The sequence below is a fragment of the Glycine soja genome, chromosome 8 (assembly GCF_004193775.1).
Source record: "Glycine soja cultivar W05 chromosome 8, ASM419377v2, whole genome shotgun sequence".
NCBI lineage: Eukaryota > Viridiplantae > Streptophyta > Magnoliopsida > Fabales > Fabaceae > Glycine > Glycine soja.
Genome location: NC_041009.1, coordinates 9,440,781 through 9,458,809, shown reverse-complemented (window position 1 = coordinate 9,458,809; position 18,029 = coordinate 9,440,781). Strand labels below are relative to the sequence as shown.

Genomic DNA, 18,029 nt, shown 5'->3' with positions numbered 1-18,029 from the left:
TAGAAAATGACTCTTAATTGTGTTAAGAGGTGGAAGATAAAAACAATAGAAGGGAGACAACATTCTTCATTACAAACCCAAAAGGCAAACCCCTTGCTCAGGCTTTACTTTTTGGTTCAGTCCCATAAAACAGTAGAAAAGAGTGGCTCAAAAGAGAAAGGACGTTGCAGAGACATCACCGTCACATTAATTATATATTGGCATTGCATCTCTCAAGCATCAGATCACCCTTTAACCTTTTTCCTTTGCCATGCACCCTTTGTTTCCCTCAGTTTGCACCTTCTCTTGCTTGCTTATTTCAACTATCCCATGCCTCATTTCTCAAGTTTGCCTATATTCTTCCTTCTCTCTTTGATCCAAGAAAGCTATGATTCTTCAGGATTTTATTATATATAAAAATATAAAAAGTTTAAGTAATGAAATTCCTCTTCAAAGGAACAGAGAAGGAGCTGCCCTTGTTTAATAAATCTTAAGGAAACACCTGTAATCCAAGCACAAGCCGCGACCTGCAGCAATGAATGCTAGAAGCTGGCACCTCGTATTATTCTCCTTATGTTTTTTCTTTGGTTCAGGTACCATTTTTTCCATAATAACGCCAACTTTGGATTGAGAAGATATGTAACTCTTGCCATTATATCAAGAGCCATAAAAATTTGTAGACAATTTATCAATAAAAAATATGATAAACTTCGATCATATTTTTTATTGATAAATTCTGTCTACAAATGATGATAGTTTCCAGTTCTAAGATATCGTAGTCATGCATGCATGCACACCTCTAGGAACAACTGTAATGAACTTGATTAGGTGCAATTTGCTTAAATTGATGGTAGCTTTAGAAAGTTATTCTCATTTGTCCTGCTAAAGAGTTAAATTTCCGTTTCTTTTTCCAGGTCTAGGAACAACCAAAATATTAATAAATGGCAAAAAACAGGAAATCTTCTCATCATCGGAATTGGGTACTCAATTAGATGATGTTCCTATCGTCAATCCCACAACTCCTGACACAGGAAATCCATATATGGGAAACCCTAACATTCCTCAAACACCTGACACATCAGGGCCAAACCCAACAACCCCAACCACAAATCCAACAACCCCAACCACAACGCCCACAACCCCAACTACAACACCCACAACCCCGACTACTACATCCTCAGGTGGTCAATGGTGTGTTGCTAACCAGGGAGCTTCAGACACTGCTCTACAGGTTGCTCTTGACTATGCTTGTGGGTTTGGAGGTGCAGACTGCTCAGCAATACAACCAGGAGCAAGCTGTTATAATCCGAACACTGTCCGCGATCATGCTTCTTATGCATTCAATGACTACTACCAGAAGAATCCAGCACCTACCAGCTGTGTATTTGGAGGAACAGCATCTCTTACAAGCGATGATCCAAGTAAGAATTTCATCCTACTTAAAAGCATGATTATCTTCTTGTGATCATTTTCTTGGTTGCGAAATTGATATTTAAAATGTTTTACATGTCTTAAAATGGATGAATAAGTTTTTGCATCCGAGGCTGCATAGCAAGGGTAACACGTCATGTCAGGCACAGAGCAAGTATCCAATACATACCATCATGCATCCAATATCTCAAGACCTGTTGGGAATTTTGAGTACAGCATGGATAGCTCAAGTCACCATTCTTCTTTCATATAAAATGCAGATTCTTATGCAAATTTTCTATAACACGAGAGGCAGTTGAGGGACTATATAACCCAATAATTTCTAGTTGGATCAGCCCACCTCCCTTGTTTCTAGCTTTAAAATGTTAACCATATATCTTTACATACCTATATCTAAGATTTTTTGAAGTACAATATCTCCTTACCCATAACTTACCAGGCCAGGAACTCATACTTTCACCTGTGGAGCAAGCGACAAGGCATCAAGTGATGTCATTTTATAAAAAATTTAATTTTATTTTATAAACAGGAATAAATTCCCTTCCATAAAACCAAATATAGTAATGTTTTTGTACCAAAAAGCTATAGTAATGTTTTTCTTTAAGTAACTGATGAAGGTCCAGCTGCTGTCTCCTTAACACCTTTCTCAGCAATGTATGAATGTCCTCAAAATTTCAGCCGTCTGCTTAGCTTACTTTCCTCACATTATGACTAAGAATTGTGGGCTTCATTTATTTCATCGATTTTTAAGGGGATTAGACTGCGTCTGTAAACAATTCCTACTTTGCTCTATGTCTGTTACCGTATGCTTCTCTACCTTAAAAATAGAAAATAACATCTAACTCCATGGCAGGTAGTGGGAGTTGCAAATACGCATCACCCAAGTCAACAAGGTGAGAATTTGCAGCACCAATATCTCTTTTTCACCCTATATTAATGAAGATGCAATCCTATACATCCTAATATATTATCTTATCAATGCAGCACTAATCAGCCACCACCAACACCAACATTTGTCAGCCCACCAAGTCCACCAACTCCAGTGATGACCCCAACTCCACCAGACATGCTAAATCCTGGTGGCGGATCAACTGTCTTTGGTTCAGAACCAACAGGAAGCCCCAACACAGCCACATTTGCATTTAATTCCCTGCTGATGTTGTTCACATGTGGTCTGTTGGCTTCCCTTCAACTAGCAAATTACATCTAGACGATAAACAAGGTCCAGTCATTCTTTATGTGATGTGTTCGAATTCAATCAGTCTTCCAGCAGTTTTTGCAAAATTTCAAGGAGTCAGAGTCAACAAATCTTGCAATTAAAATTACTTATACCTTTCATCTATGTATGGCTGTTAGTTGATCAAGCCAAAAAGGATTTATAGGTAGTAGACAGTTTTTCTACAGTATTAGCTTCTCTTCCATAGAAAATCCTTGTAATTAATATCAGCTAGCATGCCATTTTATTTAATAAACAGAATAAAATACATTAAAGAACTTAAAATCATTGTGTTTGGTCTAAAACATGTTATTATTGAGTCCAAGACGCTCAGAAGGCTCCTTTGGAAAAACCTACCTTATTCACAACAGTGATATATAAACAGGGGATGTGGTCACATAACATAAACATAGCTTGATGGTTTAGTTTCCATTTCTATTAAACAATTTTGGTAGAAAAGCACCAAAAACATAATTACATCAGATGCTAGCTTTTAAATAAGACCTACCAAATTCAACATGTTTACACTTAAATGTGTTCATAGTGAATGCTTAACTTGCCACAGTTCAAATGCAATATTCATTTTGTTGTATATTTCAAAAACAGTTCTTTAGTAAAACAGTTTTATGGTTAAACTGGTTGAACTAGCTGGTCTGATTTGGTTTTAATAACTATGATATAAAGAACATCATGTTCTAAAAAAAATTCTATGACAAATACCAAATACTGATTCCAACTTCATTATTTGAATTAACAAGTGAAAAGTACAAGACTGAGTATCCAACATAACCCATAACTTTTTAATATCATCACTCCAACAACTATTATTCTTATTTACAATTAGTGTACTGTGTACATCATTTCAAAGCCAACTCAGATTAGAAGCAACAAAGATACAACAGTGATACAAATGACAGCTAAGGTGGCAACAATTGAACCTTGGTCAAATGATTGTTGTAAGCTTGTTCTTGAGAAATGCTGGAAAGCCAGATACACCGAGATTAATAATGAAATCACAGCACCTTCTTTTGTATACCTGAGGAAGAAAGATGTTGAAGCATTTTATTTTACTTTTTGAAAAAGGTATAAAGAGGCTGACAGCCCAAAGTCCCAAAAAGATGGACTTGCTTACCTTAATTTCATAGCCTCGTAGGGAGCTACCATCAGCAAGAGCAATGCCAGAAATGGCAACTCAAGTTCACCTAGAAATGAAAAAGACCCAGAAGAAAATGTTTCTTTCCTTCAATGTTCAATCATTATCCAACAAGTACGAAAAACAAAAAACACAACTTATTTTTCTTATTACACTCCAGAATCAGGATTTTCTTTCTCATGTTTCGCAGTTTATACAAAGAGAAGATATAGAGCCCAGCCTGAGGTTCCTAGAAAAATGCTTTGATTTACACCAATTCAATGAGGGCTATAAAAGGGGTATTTTACACTTTTAAATCTACTGTATAAATTGTTTCTCCTTCAATATTTCCTAAATTTCACGTGATAGATAAGAGAACATACCAGGAATATAGAAGAATAGACGAATCAGAAGTGCCAAGAATGCTGTCCACACACCATATCTACCTCTGCACATCCAATTGGTTTAAAAAAATTAGCAAAAAAGGATAATTAAGAAGAATAACACTCTACAAAATATTGTTGAACAAATAAATAAAACAATTCTTAAACAAGCAATTCAGTTTCAGCATACAAACAGAACAAGAAAGCAAAACATAAGAATGACATACTTGATCCAGGAAACGACACCTGCAGGTGCTTGCAGAGCAAACAACGGAACAATATACGATTTCGGCACCGCGGTGCCTCTCGCCAGTATCAAAACCCTACAAACAATGTTCCGAATATCCATCATCAGCCACATCTCAAATTTTGCATTATTCAGCAAATAAAATAAAGAGCCAGAGTGAAATAATCGAAGATCAGAAATAAATAATTATTCGATAATATGTTTCTTTCATTGTCAATCAGTGGAATAAAATAAGCGAAGAATTAATATATATAATATTAAAAGTGCGTAGTCTATGAAATTCAATTTTCAGAATAAATAGCGGAATTGAAAAAGTAAAAGGTTGAAATAGAGAGAGAAGGAAGTGAAGAGAGCTGACACTGAGGAAATGGTAGAGATCCATTGCAGATTGGGAGGAGTGAGAGGAGCAGGAGCGTAGCAATGGACACGAAACCCTGGGCTTCTGCTTCCGCCGTGACCGATGAAGGACCTTCTTAAAGCGGAAAAGCAAAGTGAGAGAAAGAGAAGGAACGAGAGAGATTGAGATCGATGAGAATGGAGAGTACCTAAGAGGATTGAAGGTGTAGGAGAGCGATGGCGGCGAGGAGCGAGAGAGACAAGGTACACGGATGCATGAAACTGGAGGTGGTTGCTTGCAGTTTAGGAGAGAGAGTGCACTTGAAGCTGAAGGAGACACACGCATTGCCATTCTTGACATTTCTTCTTTCTCCTCTCTCTCTATCTTTCATTCTATTTCTACCCACTATTAATTTTAACTTTCTCATAAATAACCATAAGTTATTACAGTACCTTCGATTAATTTTCATCCGTGGAGTGGAGGCTACTCATTATTTTTATTTTCTCATCAATCATTTAAGTTCTTTTTTAAAGCATGATTATAAGTTGAGGAGATCAAAATTATATCTGTATGACTCTAAAAAGGTTAAACCTATCCCTACCCATTAATTTAATTTTAATCGAATGATCCTAATTAAACTACTTAAATGAGCACGTGATCTCTTAAGAATGAATCCGGTATCCTTGATTACACATCATCTCTTCAATTACAAAAATAAAAAAAATTGCGATCACCAAGACACCAACCTTGTTTTCAGTCTCCCTCGATCTTCCCTTCCAAATTTCTTACTTAAAACCCTCATTGCATATTGCTAATTGCACACCTCCCCTTATCGCTCTCAAGATTCCCTTTATGAGTTGTATATTTAATTGACGCCACTCTTCAAAGTTCGAATTAGATGGGCTTTTTTATCCAAGAAAAATTTAGAGGATTTTCTTTCTGCACCTAACATTTTTTTCAATACACCTATCAATTAAAGGAAAAAACCAGAAATACCCTTACATATATAACACATTCAAATCCATAAGCTTCATACGACTAATCCTATAGTAATATGTATGGCCCATATTATATTAAAAATAATTTAAAAGTAATGGCTCATGCAGGTCCCAAACATATGACTTTTGCGTTATTAACACAATGCTCTAACCAACTAAGTTAATAGGATAATTATGTTAAAAAATGATTAACATTGATATATATATATATATATATATATATATATATAACACTAAAATTTCTAATGTATATTTAATACACATATAAGTTTACATAATAAATTTTATAACAATTAATTTTGATTAAATAATATTTTTTTACACATAAATTTTAATCCATAAACCTCTTACCGATTATGAATCTGTAAGCCCCATACAGATTATGGGGCTCACAGATTATGGATTACAAATTCGTAAAGGGTAAAGTTGAAATTTTAAAATATATTGGGTGTAGAAAGAATAACCCAAAATTTAGATGGGTTTTTGTTGCATTGCAGGCCCAATGAACATGCTGGTGGCTCATCATGTGATTTGCACATTGCTCATTGGTTGGAGAGTTGGAGGCCCTAGGGAATAAAGTGCTGAACCTTGCCAAAGTTCTAGATTTAATTACTTATTCCTTATAATTGCATAAACTTTTACTTTTAGTTTTTATATTTTAAAATATCTATTTTTAGTTCCTACATTGTATCATTTCTAATCTATTATATATATATATATATATATATCTCAAAGAGTAAAAAAGATTAAAAATAATATGTATAAAACTAAAATAGACAATTTATAAGAATATAAACTAAAAGGTAAAGTTTGTACATGCAATCCAAATAATAATTAAACATAAAATCTAATACTTAAGCTAATAGAAACTTGAGGTGATGATAGTATATTTAAGAGAAATGTTATTTGTACACGAGTTAGAGGAACACTTGGTCTAAGATGGATACCTTTTTGAGTCAAATAATCTCTTCCCTCTTGGCATAGACTAGGTTTTAATGTGAGATCGAAAAATTGATCTTGAGTGCCTGAGTCTATGATCTCTTATGCAATTGATAAATAAGGAGTGTCTCAAGTCTTTTTTTTTTTTTATTGCAAATGGGATGACACTCCTGAAAAATCACTTAAATTAATTTTAATTCTAATTATCTATTTGAATTTAGAATTAAGTTTTTTTTGTTACTAACTTATCAAAAATGAATATAATCTGTCTTCTTTAGTTTATCTACTTATTTTCATTATAAATGACTAACGTTTTTCACCACTTCTCAATGCTCACTGCTATGTGATTTTTCCTCCGCAAAAATCAAGCTCCATCTTCTTTGGTCTCGCAACGTGGCATTCTTATGCACGTTGAGAGCCAAGACATTATGAAACAAATCAACAATATAATACTGACAAATTTTGATCATAAGTTTATCTTAATTCATTTGCTTCAGCTTCGTTGATAAGATCATGAAATATATATATATATATATATATATATATATATATATATATATATATATATATATATATATATATATATATGTAATGGACACACAAAAAATTCACTCCTTTTCTTTTCCTAATTTTAGTATAGGAATATTATAGTAAACTAACGTATAAATAAAAAATAAAAAGGAAAAAAAAAAGACTGATTCGGTGATTCCTCTCTCCTCTTTCCTCTCTTCTCTATTTTAATATGAGGAGCTTCAAAAAATAGTCCCGCAAGTAGATAAATACAAAATATTAAAAAATCTCTTTATATATATATACATATATATATATATATATATATATATATATATATATATATATATATGTATGTATGTATATGTATGCATTCTTGGTTGAGGTATGAGAAGATTTAAATGATGTAATATGTATTCTAACTCCTTGTGGCGTGTGTTTTGTTCAAAGAGGAAAAAAAATTCTATAGTCTCAATGTCTGTGACAGATAAAATAGATAAGGTTCACACATGCTTTCGCTATTTGCAACTTGACGTATGTTCAAATTTGTGTTTGTCTCAATATTATTATTTTAATTTTGTGTTAATGTTTTACGAAAATACTTGAGCAACCTAATTTTAGGTCATCCAAAAATAGTAAAAGGTCTTAAGTTATAGGACATTATAACCTATATATGGTGACCAATATACTTATTACAGTTCTCATTTTTTACATTAATCAAGTGTTTGCCCCATATATAGAATTTAGGTTAAATCCTTATTGCAGCTATTGTACACTGAAAAAATGGTAGACATCCATCTACAAGGCATGACAAACAATAAAATGATAAAGATAGAAAGAATTGAAGAAATTTTATTTGTATATTACTGGAGAATTTTGCCTACACGAGCACTTATCTTTGCTGCACGTACGTTTGCATCATAATAAATATCATGAAGTATTTACCTGATGTTCAATTCAAGTACCATAGGAAGGATGTTTTAATTAAGGCTTTGAATTAAAACTGCTTCCCACAATTGGTTTGACGTTAAAGATTTTCTAAAGAGAGTTTGTCGACCTTGAGATGCTAATAACATCATTTACAGTAATTTTGTTTGTTTAGGTATTAACCAAGTACATCTATCGTTTTTACATTGAACTTTGAACCTACACATTTTGTTGTTTCATGTATTATTTTTTCAATATTAATGTCTACATTTGCATTTGTTAGAGCGTGACACTATTGTCCATATGCATTTTTTAAAAGGTAGAAAACATTCTACTCACCACTGGTATTTGAATAAATTGACGTGAATGATAGAGAAAGTTTAGCAAGGAGACAAATGGCATCTTAAGCACTAAGGAAAGAAAGGAAATGACGCGACAAAATTAAATTTTACAAATTTAAAATGATTTAATGACATTAGACTTTTTACCAGAAAAAAATCATGTGTACATTTTAAAAAAATAAAATTTACGTTACACGAGATGTTTAAAACTAATCATGATAACAAATTTTTATTTAAGATATAAATAATTTGAATAAAACTCTACGATTAATATATTTAAAAGGTACGTGTTTAAATTCTTTTAGTATGAAATAAATCAATTTAAATATACTTATAATCTTTAAAGTTTAATAATTTTATGATTAATTATATAGAGGACTCAAATAAAAAATATTATCATCTTAGTATTTTCTTATAAAATCTATATATTTTTATTATTTTTTGTTTACAAAATACTTTCAACTTATTCTCAATTATATTTCGATATTTAAATAAAATTATTTCCATGTTATATTAATATTTTATATTTCAACAATTGTTTGTTACTCAGAAGAATAACTTAATATTAACTGGATAACTACGGTTGGGTACGCGATGGTTGCTCCTGAACACACACGTATGTATACTCGTGATGTCAATACTATCCTCATGTAATTAGATTAGACTTAGCATGTGCTTATTATGCATGGCTTCATAGGAAGAAATTAAGTTATAGATTGGTTTACTAGTCATGTTCAATCGCAGTTAAAAAAAAAAAAACTAGTCATGTTCATACACTTCCTCTAAGATTTCCTTTGTTATTAGATAATCCCTCAATTGGGTGTGGGTGCGTATTTGTTGTTCCACCACCTAACAGGGTCGTTTTTTCTCATACTGTTTGAGTATATTATACGTCCCTAACGAAACGTAAAATAATTCACCTATTATCCCACATATTCAATATTTTTTAAAACAAAATATCACATTGGTTATATTATTCATATTTTCAAGATGACAAAGACTTAGTTGCTTTTGACATATTGCACGCATATTATCAGCGATTGATGAAACTTATAGGTAATACTGCTGTCACGTTAGCCAAGAATCTGTTTGAACAAACACTGATATGCTATATAGTTAGTTTGGCTGCAACGTTGTGCACGAGGATTAACAACCTGTATAGTTTATCATTTTGCATTATATGAAATTTGATTTGCTCCGATTTTGTATGACTCTTCGGTCTTGATTTGCGGGGTCTTTTTTATAATGATTCTTTTCTGCTTTGGAGACTACATGTATCACTTTGATTATGAACTTTATCGTGAAGACCATTTTGCTTATATATAAGTATATCGAAGGATTAATTGCTATTTTTTTCTTCTTCATAAAATGATATTAAGAGAATGTTTGAGTTTCTTCTTTTTGATATAGAATGAGATAGAGATGCTAAATAAAGAAATAACAACAGAGACGACATTTAAAATTAATGAAATAGATATGTACGTGATCCATTCATGTTATGACATGCGTTTTTCACGTGGCAAGAAAGTGATATACATTTGACTCGTGTACAATATTACAGGCTGGCCATGCAGCAGCTTAACGAGGAAGTCAGTCAAAAAGCATGAAAACGAAAGTAGCAATAGTAATAGTATGAAACTTAATGAAGAAAGTTAAGTAAAAATGTTGAGAAGGTACACGGGTGGAGAGTATATAAGACCTAGGAGTACACTCTCCAAATCCATGCTCAAAGAAAGTAGGAAAAGGTTTTCTTTACAACTAAAGTGATGCAGACTTTAATTTTAAGAAAATATATTTGAGACAAGTAAATAAAAATATAATTAATTAATTAATTATATATGCATTGAATACAGTCAAATAATGTAATAAAAAAAATATATATCTATATACATCTACATTTGTTTTTGTCGGCAAAAAGAAAGAATTTGTACAAGATGTATCAAGTATAAAACAAGATACAAAGAGCAAGAATTCCTTTTTACATTTCTTTCTACATTAATTCTTTATTGTTTCGTCATATCTCGCATCCTTATTTGAATTTCATTCCTTTTTAATTAATTCAGGAAAATGTGAGCCACGATCTATAATAATTAGAAAATGTGATAAATTAAAAAAATAGATTTAAAAGATCTTTGTGTTAAAATATATATATATATATATATATATATATATATATATATATATAATTTTATATGAGATAATGAAAAATAGTAGTATTCTTTTCATATTACTTTTTTCTGTAAAATGTCAAATCACTTGATAGTGATAAGGAACGAGTGTGTTGAAGAAGTTTCTTTCAATAATTAGTGCATAAGGGTTCCGTGAGATATAGTATGAGAAATGAACAGAAAACATACAGATCATTCATGTTAACATCAGTATACCCTAACTCCAGATTTCTCCTTCTTACTCTTAAAATTTGAATGAACTCATTGTTCTTATGAAGTGAGGAGGTTGAAAATTTCTATGCATGGTTTTGGTTGTGTTCATCTCATTGAAGCAACATCTAGGAAAGTCATAGTACTAAAAGGAATTTGTTGATTGAGTTTTGAAAACTGCTCTCTATCTAAATCTAAAGAGCAGTACAATTATGGCTGTGCATGGATCCAAAAGGTGGGCTGTGAAATGGGTAGCTGAAAAGGTTCTGGTTGCTTTTCTTCTTCTTGTTTCAGTCTATGTTGCTTCTTCTCAGCAAAATACAGACCAGAAAACAATCTCATCAGCATCCAATGAAACGAAAGGGGTTGATACTAAAGCTCATCATGCTGAGGGTTTTTACAAACACACTTGGCCAGTGAGTGTTCAATTTTGATCACTTTAGAAATTTAATTATATACCTTTGAGTCAATTTCATGTAACCACAATAGTAATAAGAATTTCTAGGGCCAAGCATGTGGATTAGTGTTTGTATATTAATTAAGGACGTTGAATTGGGATTAATTACCTTGTAATTAATGCTTCTGTTTTTGGTTGTAGGAGATGAAATTTGGGTGGAAAATAATAGTGGGCAGCATAATTGGATTCCTAGGATCAGCATTTGGGACTGTGGGAGGTGTTGGTGGGGGTGGCATCTTTGTGCCCATGCTTACCCTTATTATCGGATTCGATGCAAGATCAGCAACGGCAATATCAAAATGTAAGAACTAGTTAGTACTATTTTTCTCCATTAATCCTCTCATATTTGTTTAAAAATATCATTGTGTTATGAGATGCGATGATGCATGGCATATGCACGGTTAATTGGTACAAGCTTTCTTCCTTACTCCATACTCAATGCCAACTTTTTAACGAGAGCAGATTATTTGCATGTTTTAATTTGATGTGCATGTACCGATAAACAATCAATCATTTTTATTATTTAAACTCTTGTAATTTTTACTAATTTTTTTATATTCCAGAATAACCTAACATGCACTTTTAGATCTCGGGGCTGTCTTCTCATGTATGAAATGCATAAATTTTTTGGAATATATATATATATATATATATTATTGAATTGAATAACACCTCATTTGGATAGTTATAATTCTTCATTCCTAATGTAACTGTATACTAATAAGTTTAATTATTACCAAATCTCTACCAAATATAATAATAAAATACCCCATCTACTAAAGTTTGAGACTTTATATACACGTATATATAATTAAGTAACGTATCTTAAACTCACTCTTGACTTCCTCGCTAAGCTAGGCTTATATGAGGATTTCCAATTTAAACCAGGCGTACGTGGACCCCTAGGTCAATATATTCTGCTAAAGAAACCCTACTTCTTCAGTTCTTTGGCTAGTTCTCTAATCATTTCAAGAATAAATTTTGTTCAATTCTAAAACCCTTGGTCACCACTCCTTCGCATGCTTTTCTCTCATCGAGGATTCACGTTAATGTTTCCTAATTCCTATAAGCATAGTTTAGAACGTTCACACTATTTACTTCTCTGATCAGCTTCCTGAGTATCTCCAAGAAAACTATCATCCATTTACCCACCAGTTGCGGCATGTTTATAAGATCATCAAGCGTTTATGCGTAACTTTTTTTTATGGTCTATACAGACATGAACACATTTTCCATGTTTGTCTATTAGGTGTGATGACAAAGATTAATATCAAAATGAAAACAATTACTCTGTTTGAAAGGCCAATCAACCTAAATAAGAAGTGCTCACACTTTTCAAGTTCAATGCTTGAGACTGTGAATCGCTTCCTGGAAAATAAATCACAAAAAGAAGTATCCATGCCTTTTCAAGCTCTAAGTTTGAGGGGTGATAAACTGTTTGGCCTTAAAGGTTGATCTCAATAAGAAGTCCAGTCTATTTTGTTTCAAATCCGATACTTGAGGATTGATCAGTTGAATTAACATATATAAAACTTTCACAAAAATTCACGAAAACTTTATTTAGTCGGGTCTATTTTGGTTCGCATTTAAATGGATCGAACCGATCTAATATATGCTTTTATTAAATAGATAATCTTTTTAAAATATGATTTATATCAAGAAATTATAAATATTCAAACACTAAGAAAGAGGTCAATACATACTAAACACTAAGTCATAATTATTCAAATACTTAATAATCCTACACATGCATAAAATAATCTTAATGAAATAAAAGAAGTAAACTATAAATAATAAATCATATTTTAAAAAAGTAGTTTGTGAGCTGGCCCGTTAATCCACGAACCAAACTTGTTTTACTCGCTAGTTAAATGAATCACAAGCTTGTATTTAAATGGACCAAAACCTTATGATCAGTTTTTGAAAGTCTGATTAGTCTGTGTTAGTCTGTTACTAGCAGTTAAGTTAATTAGAAAATAACTGAAAGGCAACTGTGTTAGTCTGTTAAAGCAGTCAAACTCAACAACTACGACATCTTCACCCATTTTGTGATCAGTTTTTGACATACCTTATGTTAAGTCTGATTACATATTATTAATAATATTCATTTTTGCATTTAAAGAAAACAAATCAACACCCGTTTTTGACCAAAACCTTTCACCACCATAGCAATGAAAAAAGTATACTAAAATTTAGTGCCACTAGCAAAGTAAAGGAGGGTACGTTGAAAAGGTACAACAAAATTACAAATTTACAATGAAGTAAGAAGTAATTTATCCTCTAAAAATGTCTCGATTAAAGCATTAGGTCATGCATGTTGAAGATCGAACCAGAGAAATCTATCTCAAGAATGATTCTATTTAACAAAACATAAATAAAATTCTTCATGGTTAAACATTATCAATGTGCTCCCAACTTCATCCAAAAAGGACAAAATCACCTCTGTAAACCTGTGCTAAAAAACATATTTGCTTTGTGAGTGTGTTAAGCTTGTTTTGACCATGGCTACTCGTATAGTCGTATTGGATAGAGTATGAGCATGCTGTCAATTTTGAATTATCCGTGCATCAATGTACTTCTTTGGAACCTTGTATGGATGAGATCTGTAATTTTTTGTTTGTTTGGAGAAGGCATGATTACGGGTGGAGCAGGAGCAACTATTTTCTACAATCTGAAGCAGAGGCACCCAACTCTTGACATGCCTGTGATTGACTATGATCTAGCACTTCTTTTTCAACCAATGTTGATGCTTGGAATCAGTATAGGAGTTGCTTTCAATGTGATTTTTCCTGACTGGATGCTAACAGCTTTGTTAATAGTAGTTTTCATAGGTATGAATTCCTTAAAATTTGAATCTGTGCTATTATTATTTTTTTCTTTGCTTGCCTATCATTTGATATAAGTTTGAATGTGAAACAGGCCTTTCATTCAATGCATTCTTTAAGGGTGTCAAAACCTGGAAAAAAGAAACCATTGTTAACAAGGTTGATTAAACATAGCTCATCCTTTATATTAAACTTCTTTGAATTAATACACACTTTAGTCCCCGAACGTAACACAGGCTGTTGTAGCTTTGATCGTTGAAAGATTTCATCTATATAAATGGTCACCAAAGTGTCAATTTCTAGCAAGTTTATTCTACTTATAAGTGTTTAGCTTATAAACAATTACATCACTTAAAGGGCTAATTTATATAGACATGAACTTTTTTATGGACCAGAGCAATACAAGATGTCACTTTCAGGACTAAATTGTACATTTTCTCAATTTTCTTTTTTTGCATTTTGGCTCTTTGATTTAATACATCCCTGTTCCAGGAAGCTAGGCAGAATGTACGGTTAAATGGTAAGTGGTTTGATATTATTTCTGTTCAAGCCTTCTGCATTTGTTCTTCTAGCTACTAGTTAACAGAGATAGCATTATCAAACATGTCCTGCTAATTTTTAGTCTAATCAGATACTGAAAGAACCGGTAATGCTGCACATCCTCAAACAGAAGAGACGGCCAATGAAAGTCATACAAATACCAACCAATCAAGGAAAAAAGTAGTAAAAAATGCAGACAGTTGCTGCTAGCGTTTCCATTTCCAACTCCTATTCTTTCTGATGAAATCTAAAACTGTTCTGCAGGTTTCTGTTATTGAAAACATTTATTGGAAGGAACTTGGAATTCTTGTATCTGTGTGGATCTTGATACTTGCACTACAGATAGGAAAAGTTAGTGTCTAACTCGGTTTTTTTTTTCATTGTTGGTACATTTTTTCTCCTTATATTTGTTTTTTATTACATCAGTTTTTCATTTTGTTGTATGATAAATATATGCCTTTGTTTTGAAACAGAATTACACCACAAATTGCTCAGCATTATATTGGGCATTGAATCTACTACAGGTACACACTAATATAGTATTCAATAGCTAGAAACCAAAGTTTTCTTCTTATACATTTCACTCTCCAACTTAATCAAGCCAATATGGTCTAGTGAAATCAAGTATTGAGCATCAAGAGTTTGATTTGGTCTTAACTTCAAATCAGGTTGTAGAACCAAAGAACCACATATGTAACATCAATATTTTATAGACTATAATCGTCAATTTTCATGATGATTATTCTCTTTTTGTTCCCTTGTGTTTCAGGTCCCTATCACTGTAGGAACAACTGTATACGAGGCTGTGCTTCTATACAAAGGGAAGAGAAAGATAGCATCAAAGGGAGATCAACAAACACGTTGGCGTGTACATCAATTGATTCTATATTGCACGTGTGGCATAATTGCTGGCATAATTGGTGGCTTGCTTGGCCTTGGTGGAGGATTCATCTTGGGGCCACTTTTCATTGGACTAGGAATTCACCCTCAGGTACGTACGTAGGTTTTATCCTTCAATTTTAATGTTGGTCCACTTGGAACTTACTCTGATTGAGGAATTTTCCACGAAGGTGTCAAGTGCTACATCCACTTTTGCGATGACATTTTCTGCATCTATGTCCGTTGTGGAATATTATCTTCTCAAGCGTTTCCCTATTCCTTATGGTAAGTATGGATGAACGAACATAAATTAAAAGTATTTTAGAGGAGGAGAATTTGATATATCACATACATAGTTAGACGATGGTGATCAACTAATTGGTTAGGAAAAGAATATATAATATAGTAGTGACAAAGTAAAGTGACACACTTTCATCTAATAAATAAGATTGGTTGGCTAATAAACACTAGAAAAACAGTATTTTATTATGATGTTGCATGCATATGAAACACTAGAAATATATAATAAAAAAAAGCAATGTGTTATTAAACTAATTATAAGAAGGGTTAACAATATACTACCTACTTATTATAAAAAACAAATAATAATAAAAATAGGTACACTAATATCAAGGACCAAGAGTGTAGTATTATGTAACACATCCATCTTTCGAAGTTCTAACGTATTTTTTATTTCTTAAAATTTATTAAAAATTACAACATTATGAGTATTAAATTAGAAATAAAATTCATGTAATTTTATATTTTTTAACAAAATTTCATTCAATATTAAGTAGTATGTTTAAAAGATTGGGTTTAAATCTGATAGGATAAGGTAAATGTAGGTATTACTGTAAATATTTTTTGAGTTCGGAGACTTTTTCTGTAGACTGAAAAATCATCTGGCCCTTCCCCTAAATTTTAATATGTATAAAAAAGAAAGAGCCTGTTTGAAAATGTTTTACTAGCCTTTCTTTTAACTTGAAACAAAGTAGAAAATTACTTCCTAATATGGACTTGTTAACGTTGAATGTTTGATTATCTTGCAGCACTTTACTTTGTAGCTGTAGCCACTGCTGCTGCACTGGTTGGGCAGCATTTGGTGAGAAAGGTTATTGCTATACTGGGGAGAACGTCTCTGATCATTTTCATCCTCGCACTCACAGTTTTTGTGAGTGGAATATCACTAGGCAAGTGCCATTTGCAGTAGATTCTTTTGGATTCTTCCTTTTTGAGACGAGCATTAACTAGTGGCTGGAGTTTAACCCCATCTTATTTTATAAAAATATAAAATATAAAAACAACTTGATGTCGTGCTTTAAGTTGTAGTGAGAGTAAAAGATATGACCAATTTGAGTTGGAATCAATTGGATAATACTCATAGGATAAAAAGTGTTTACACTATCATCTAACAATGGATTGCCATAAAAAAACAATATAACTGGTTATAGTGAATACAATGCATTTTAAAATTGAACGAATTGTGAGTGTATATATATTTACTTGCTTACTTTAAAAAACTACTTTAGAGAAAATTTATTCATGCTTATGCTTTCACATTCCATGTAATAGATTACAAATTTACAATGACTTAAACTTTTTTTCTTATTATTATTTCAAATTACAGGTGGAGTAGGCATAGCAAAACTGATTGAAAAGAAGGTGCAGATGAAGTTTGAAAACCTTTGCTCGTACAGGGTTAGAAATTGAAGATGGAGACGTGTAGTTTCTATTTGTGGTTTTGTGTTTTCAGGGATTGTATTAAGAAATTTATCCTTGTTTTTAACCGGAATTAGTTTACCTGATTGATTATTCAGAAAAAATGTATGACTATTTTAAAGCTGCATTAACATGTAAGTCTAATTTATATGCTTTTGTTTCACGGAATGATATTAAATTCTCAGGAATCATATTTCCAAAAATCATATGACTAGGAATGTTATTCTCGGGTATATTTAAAGACGTGTAAGTCTAATTTATATACTTTTTTTTTATCAGCGTCTAATTTATATACTATGTTTGTGTAAAACGATTTTAGCATGTATTCACAAATCAGTTATTCTGATATCTTTCTGCAATGCGAATTTTAAATAAATTCACATATGTTTTCCATAAACGTCATATATGTTTTCTGCATTTAATTAAATGAAATGAGTTGTCAAGAATATTCAAAAAGAGGCTACGGACATTGATCAATACATAATTTTTTTTTAACTCCTCTATATGAATTTGATAAATATTAAACATTAAAACATTCGGTTTTGGATCCCCACCACAAACCGTAGTGCTTGTGGCGTATTTGAAGCACTAATTAGTTTATTAGGCCAAGGTAGTGGAGTGGGATTACTGTCCACAAACAGCCAAAGAAAGCACGTGTAATTGTATAAGAGATAAAGGATGAGATAAACCAATAAACACAAAGAATAAAGACAATGATGTTAATAATAAAAAAAATGAATAAAGACAATGCATTTTATCAAATAACATTATCAGCAGTTACCGTACAGCCT

At 32.0% G+C, this 18,029-nt stretch overlaps 3 protein-coding genes across 4 annotated transcripts; 2 read left to right on the top strand and 1 right to left on the bottom strand.

The window, feature by feature from the left end:
• Window positions 1-61: 61 nt before the first annotated feature.
• LOC114421754 (PLASMODESMATA CALLOSE-BINDING PROTEIN 1-like) lies at window positions 62-2,914 on the top strand. Its single transcript, XM_028387820.1, has 4 exons — window positions 62-572; window positions 894-1,400; window positions 2,264-2,303; window positions 2,395-2,914. Exons 1-4 carry the CDS (start codon window positions 515-517, stop codon window positions 2,618-2,620), a joined length of 831 nt encoding a protein of 276 aa, XP_028243621.1. The 5' UTR covers window positions 62-514; the 3' UTR covers window positions 2,621-2,914.
• A 429-nt stretch (window positions 2,915-3,343) lies between these two features.
• Window positions 3,344-5,131, bottom strand: LOC114421755 (cold-regulated 413 inner membrane protein 2, chloroplastic-like). Of its 2 annotated transcripts, none has more exons than XM_028387821.1 (6): window positions 4,934-5,131; window positions 4,747-4,860; window positions 4,369-4,464; window positions 4,142-4,206; window positions 3,759-3,828; window positions 3,344-3,662 (listed from the first exon to the last, which is right to left on the bottom strand). In XM_028387821.1, the coding sequence occupies exons 1-6, from the start codon at window positions 5,083-5,085 to the stop codon at window positions 3,500-3,502; spliced, it is 660 nt and encodes a 219-aa protein (XP_028243622.1). In that variant the 5' UTR covers window positions 5,086-5,131; the 3' UTR covers window positions 3,344-3,499. The 2 variants fall into 2 exon arrangements, with proteins under 2 accessions (XP_028243622.1, XP_028243623.1); XM_028387822.1 differs by having other exon boundaries at window positions 4,747-4,857; window positions 4,934-5,129.
• Window positions 5,132-10,789: 5,658 nt separating this feature from the next.
• Window positions 10,790-17,513, top strand: LOC114424324 (sulfite exporter TauE/SafE family protein 3-like). Its single transcript, XM_028391167.1, has 12 exons — window positions 10,790-11,234; window positions 11,417-11,576; window positions 13,906-14,106; window positions 14,195-14,259; window positions 14,593-14,620; window positions 14,732-14,820; window positions 14,905-14,991; window positions 15,114-15,164; window positions 15,410-15,631; window positions 15,711-15,804; window positions 16,569-16,709; window positions 17,147-17,513. Exons 1-12 carry the CDS (start codon window positions 11,031-11,033, stop codon window positions 17,227-17,229), a joined length of 1,425 nt encoding a protein of 474 aa, XP_028246968.1. The 5' UTR covers window positions 10,790-11,030; the 3' UTR covers window positions 17,230-17,513.
• Window positions 17,514-18,029: the final 516 nt, after the last annotated feature.

Bases quoted from the DNA above. Each gene is read 5' to 3' on its own strand.
- LOC114421755 (XM_028387821.1), bottom strand. From the start codon at position 5,085: ATGTCAAGAATGGCAATGCGTGTGTCTCCTTCAGCTTCAAGTGCACTC. The intron at 4,861-4,933 runs GTACTCTCCATT...TTCCGCTTTAAG, and splicing joins TACACCTTCAATCCTCTTAG to AAGGTCCTTCATCGGTCACG. The intron at 3,829-4,141 runs GTATGTTCTCTT...TTTCATTTCTAG, and splicing joins TCTATTCTTCTATATTCCTG to GTGAACTTGAGTTGCCATTT.
- LOC114421754 (XM_028387820.1), top strand. From the start codon at position 515: ATGAATGCTAGAAGCTGGCACCTCGTATTATTCTCCTTATGTTTTTTC. The intron at 573-893 runs GTACCATTTTTT...TTCTTTTTCCAG, and splicing joins ATGTTTTTTCTTTGGTTCAG to GTCTAGGAACAACCAAAATA. The intron at 2,304-2,394 runs GTGAGAATTTGC...TTATCAATGCAG, and splicing joins GCATCACCCAAGTCAACAAG to CACTAATCAGCCACCACCAA.
- LOC114424324 (XM_028391167.1), top strand. From the start codon at position 11,031: ATGGCTGTGCATGGATCCAAAAGGTGGGCTGTGAAATGGGTAGCTGAA. The intron at 14,621-14,731 runs GTAAGTGGTTTG...TAGTCTAATCAG, and splicing joins GCAGAATGTACGGTTAAATG to ATACTGAAAGAACCGGTAAT. The intron at 16,710-17,146 runs GCAAGTGCCATT...TTCAAATTACAG, and splicing joins TGTGAGTGGAATATCACTAG to GTGGAGTAGGCATAGCAAAA.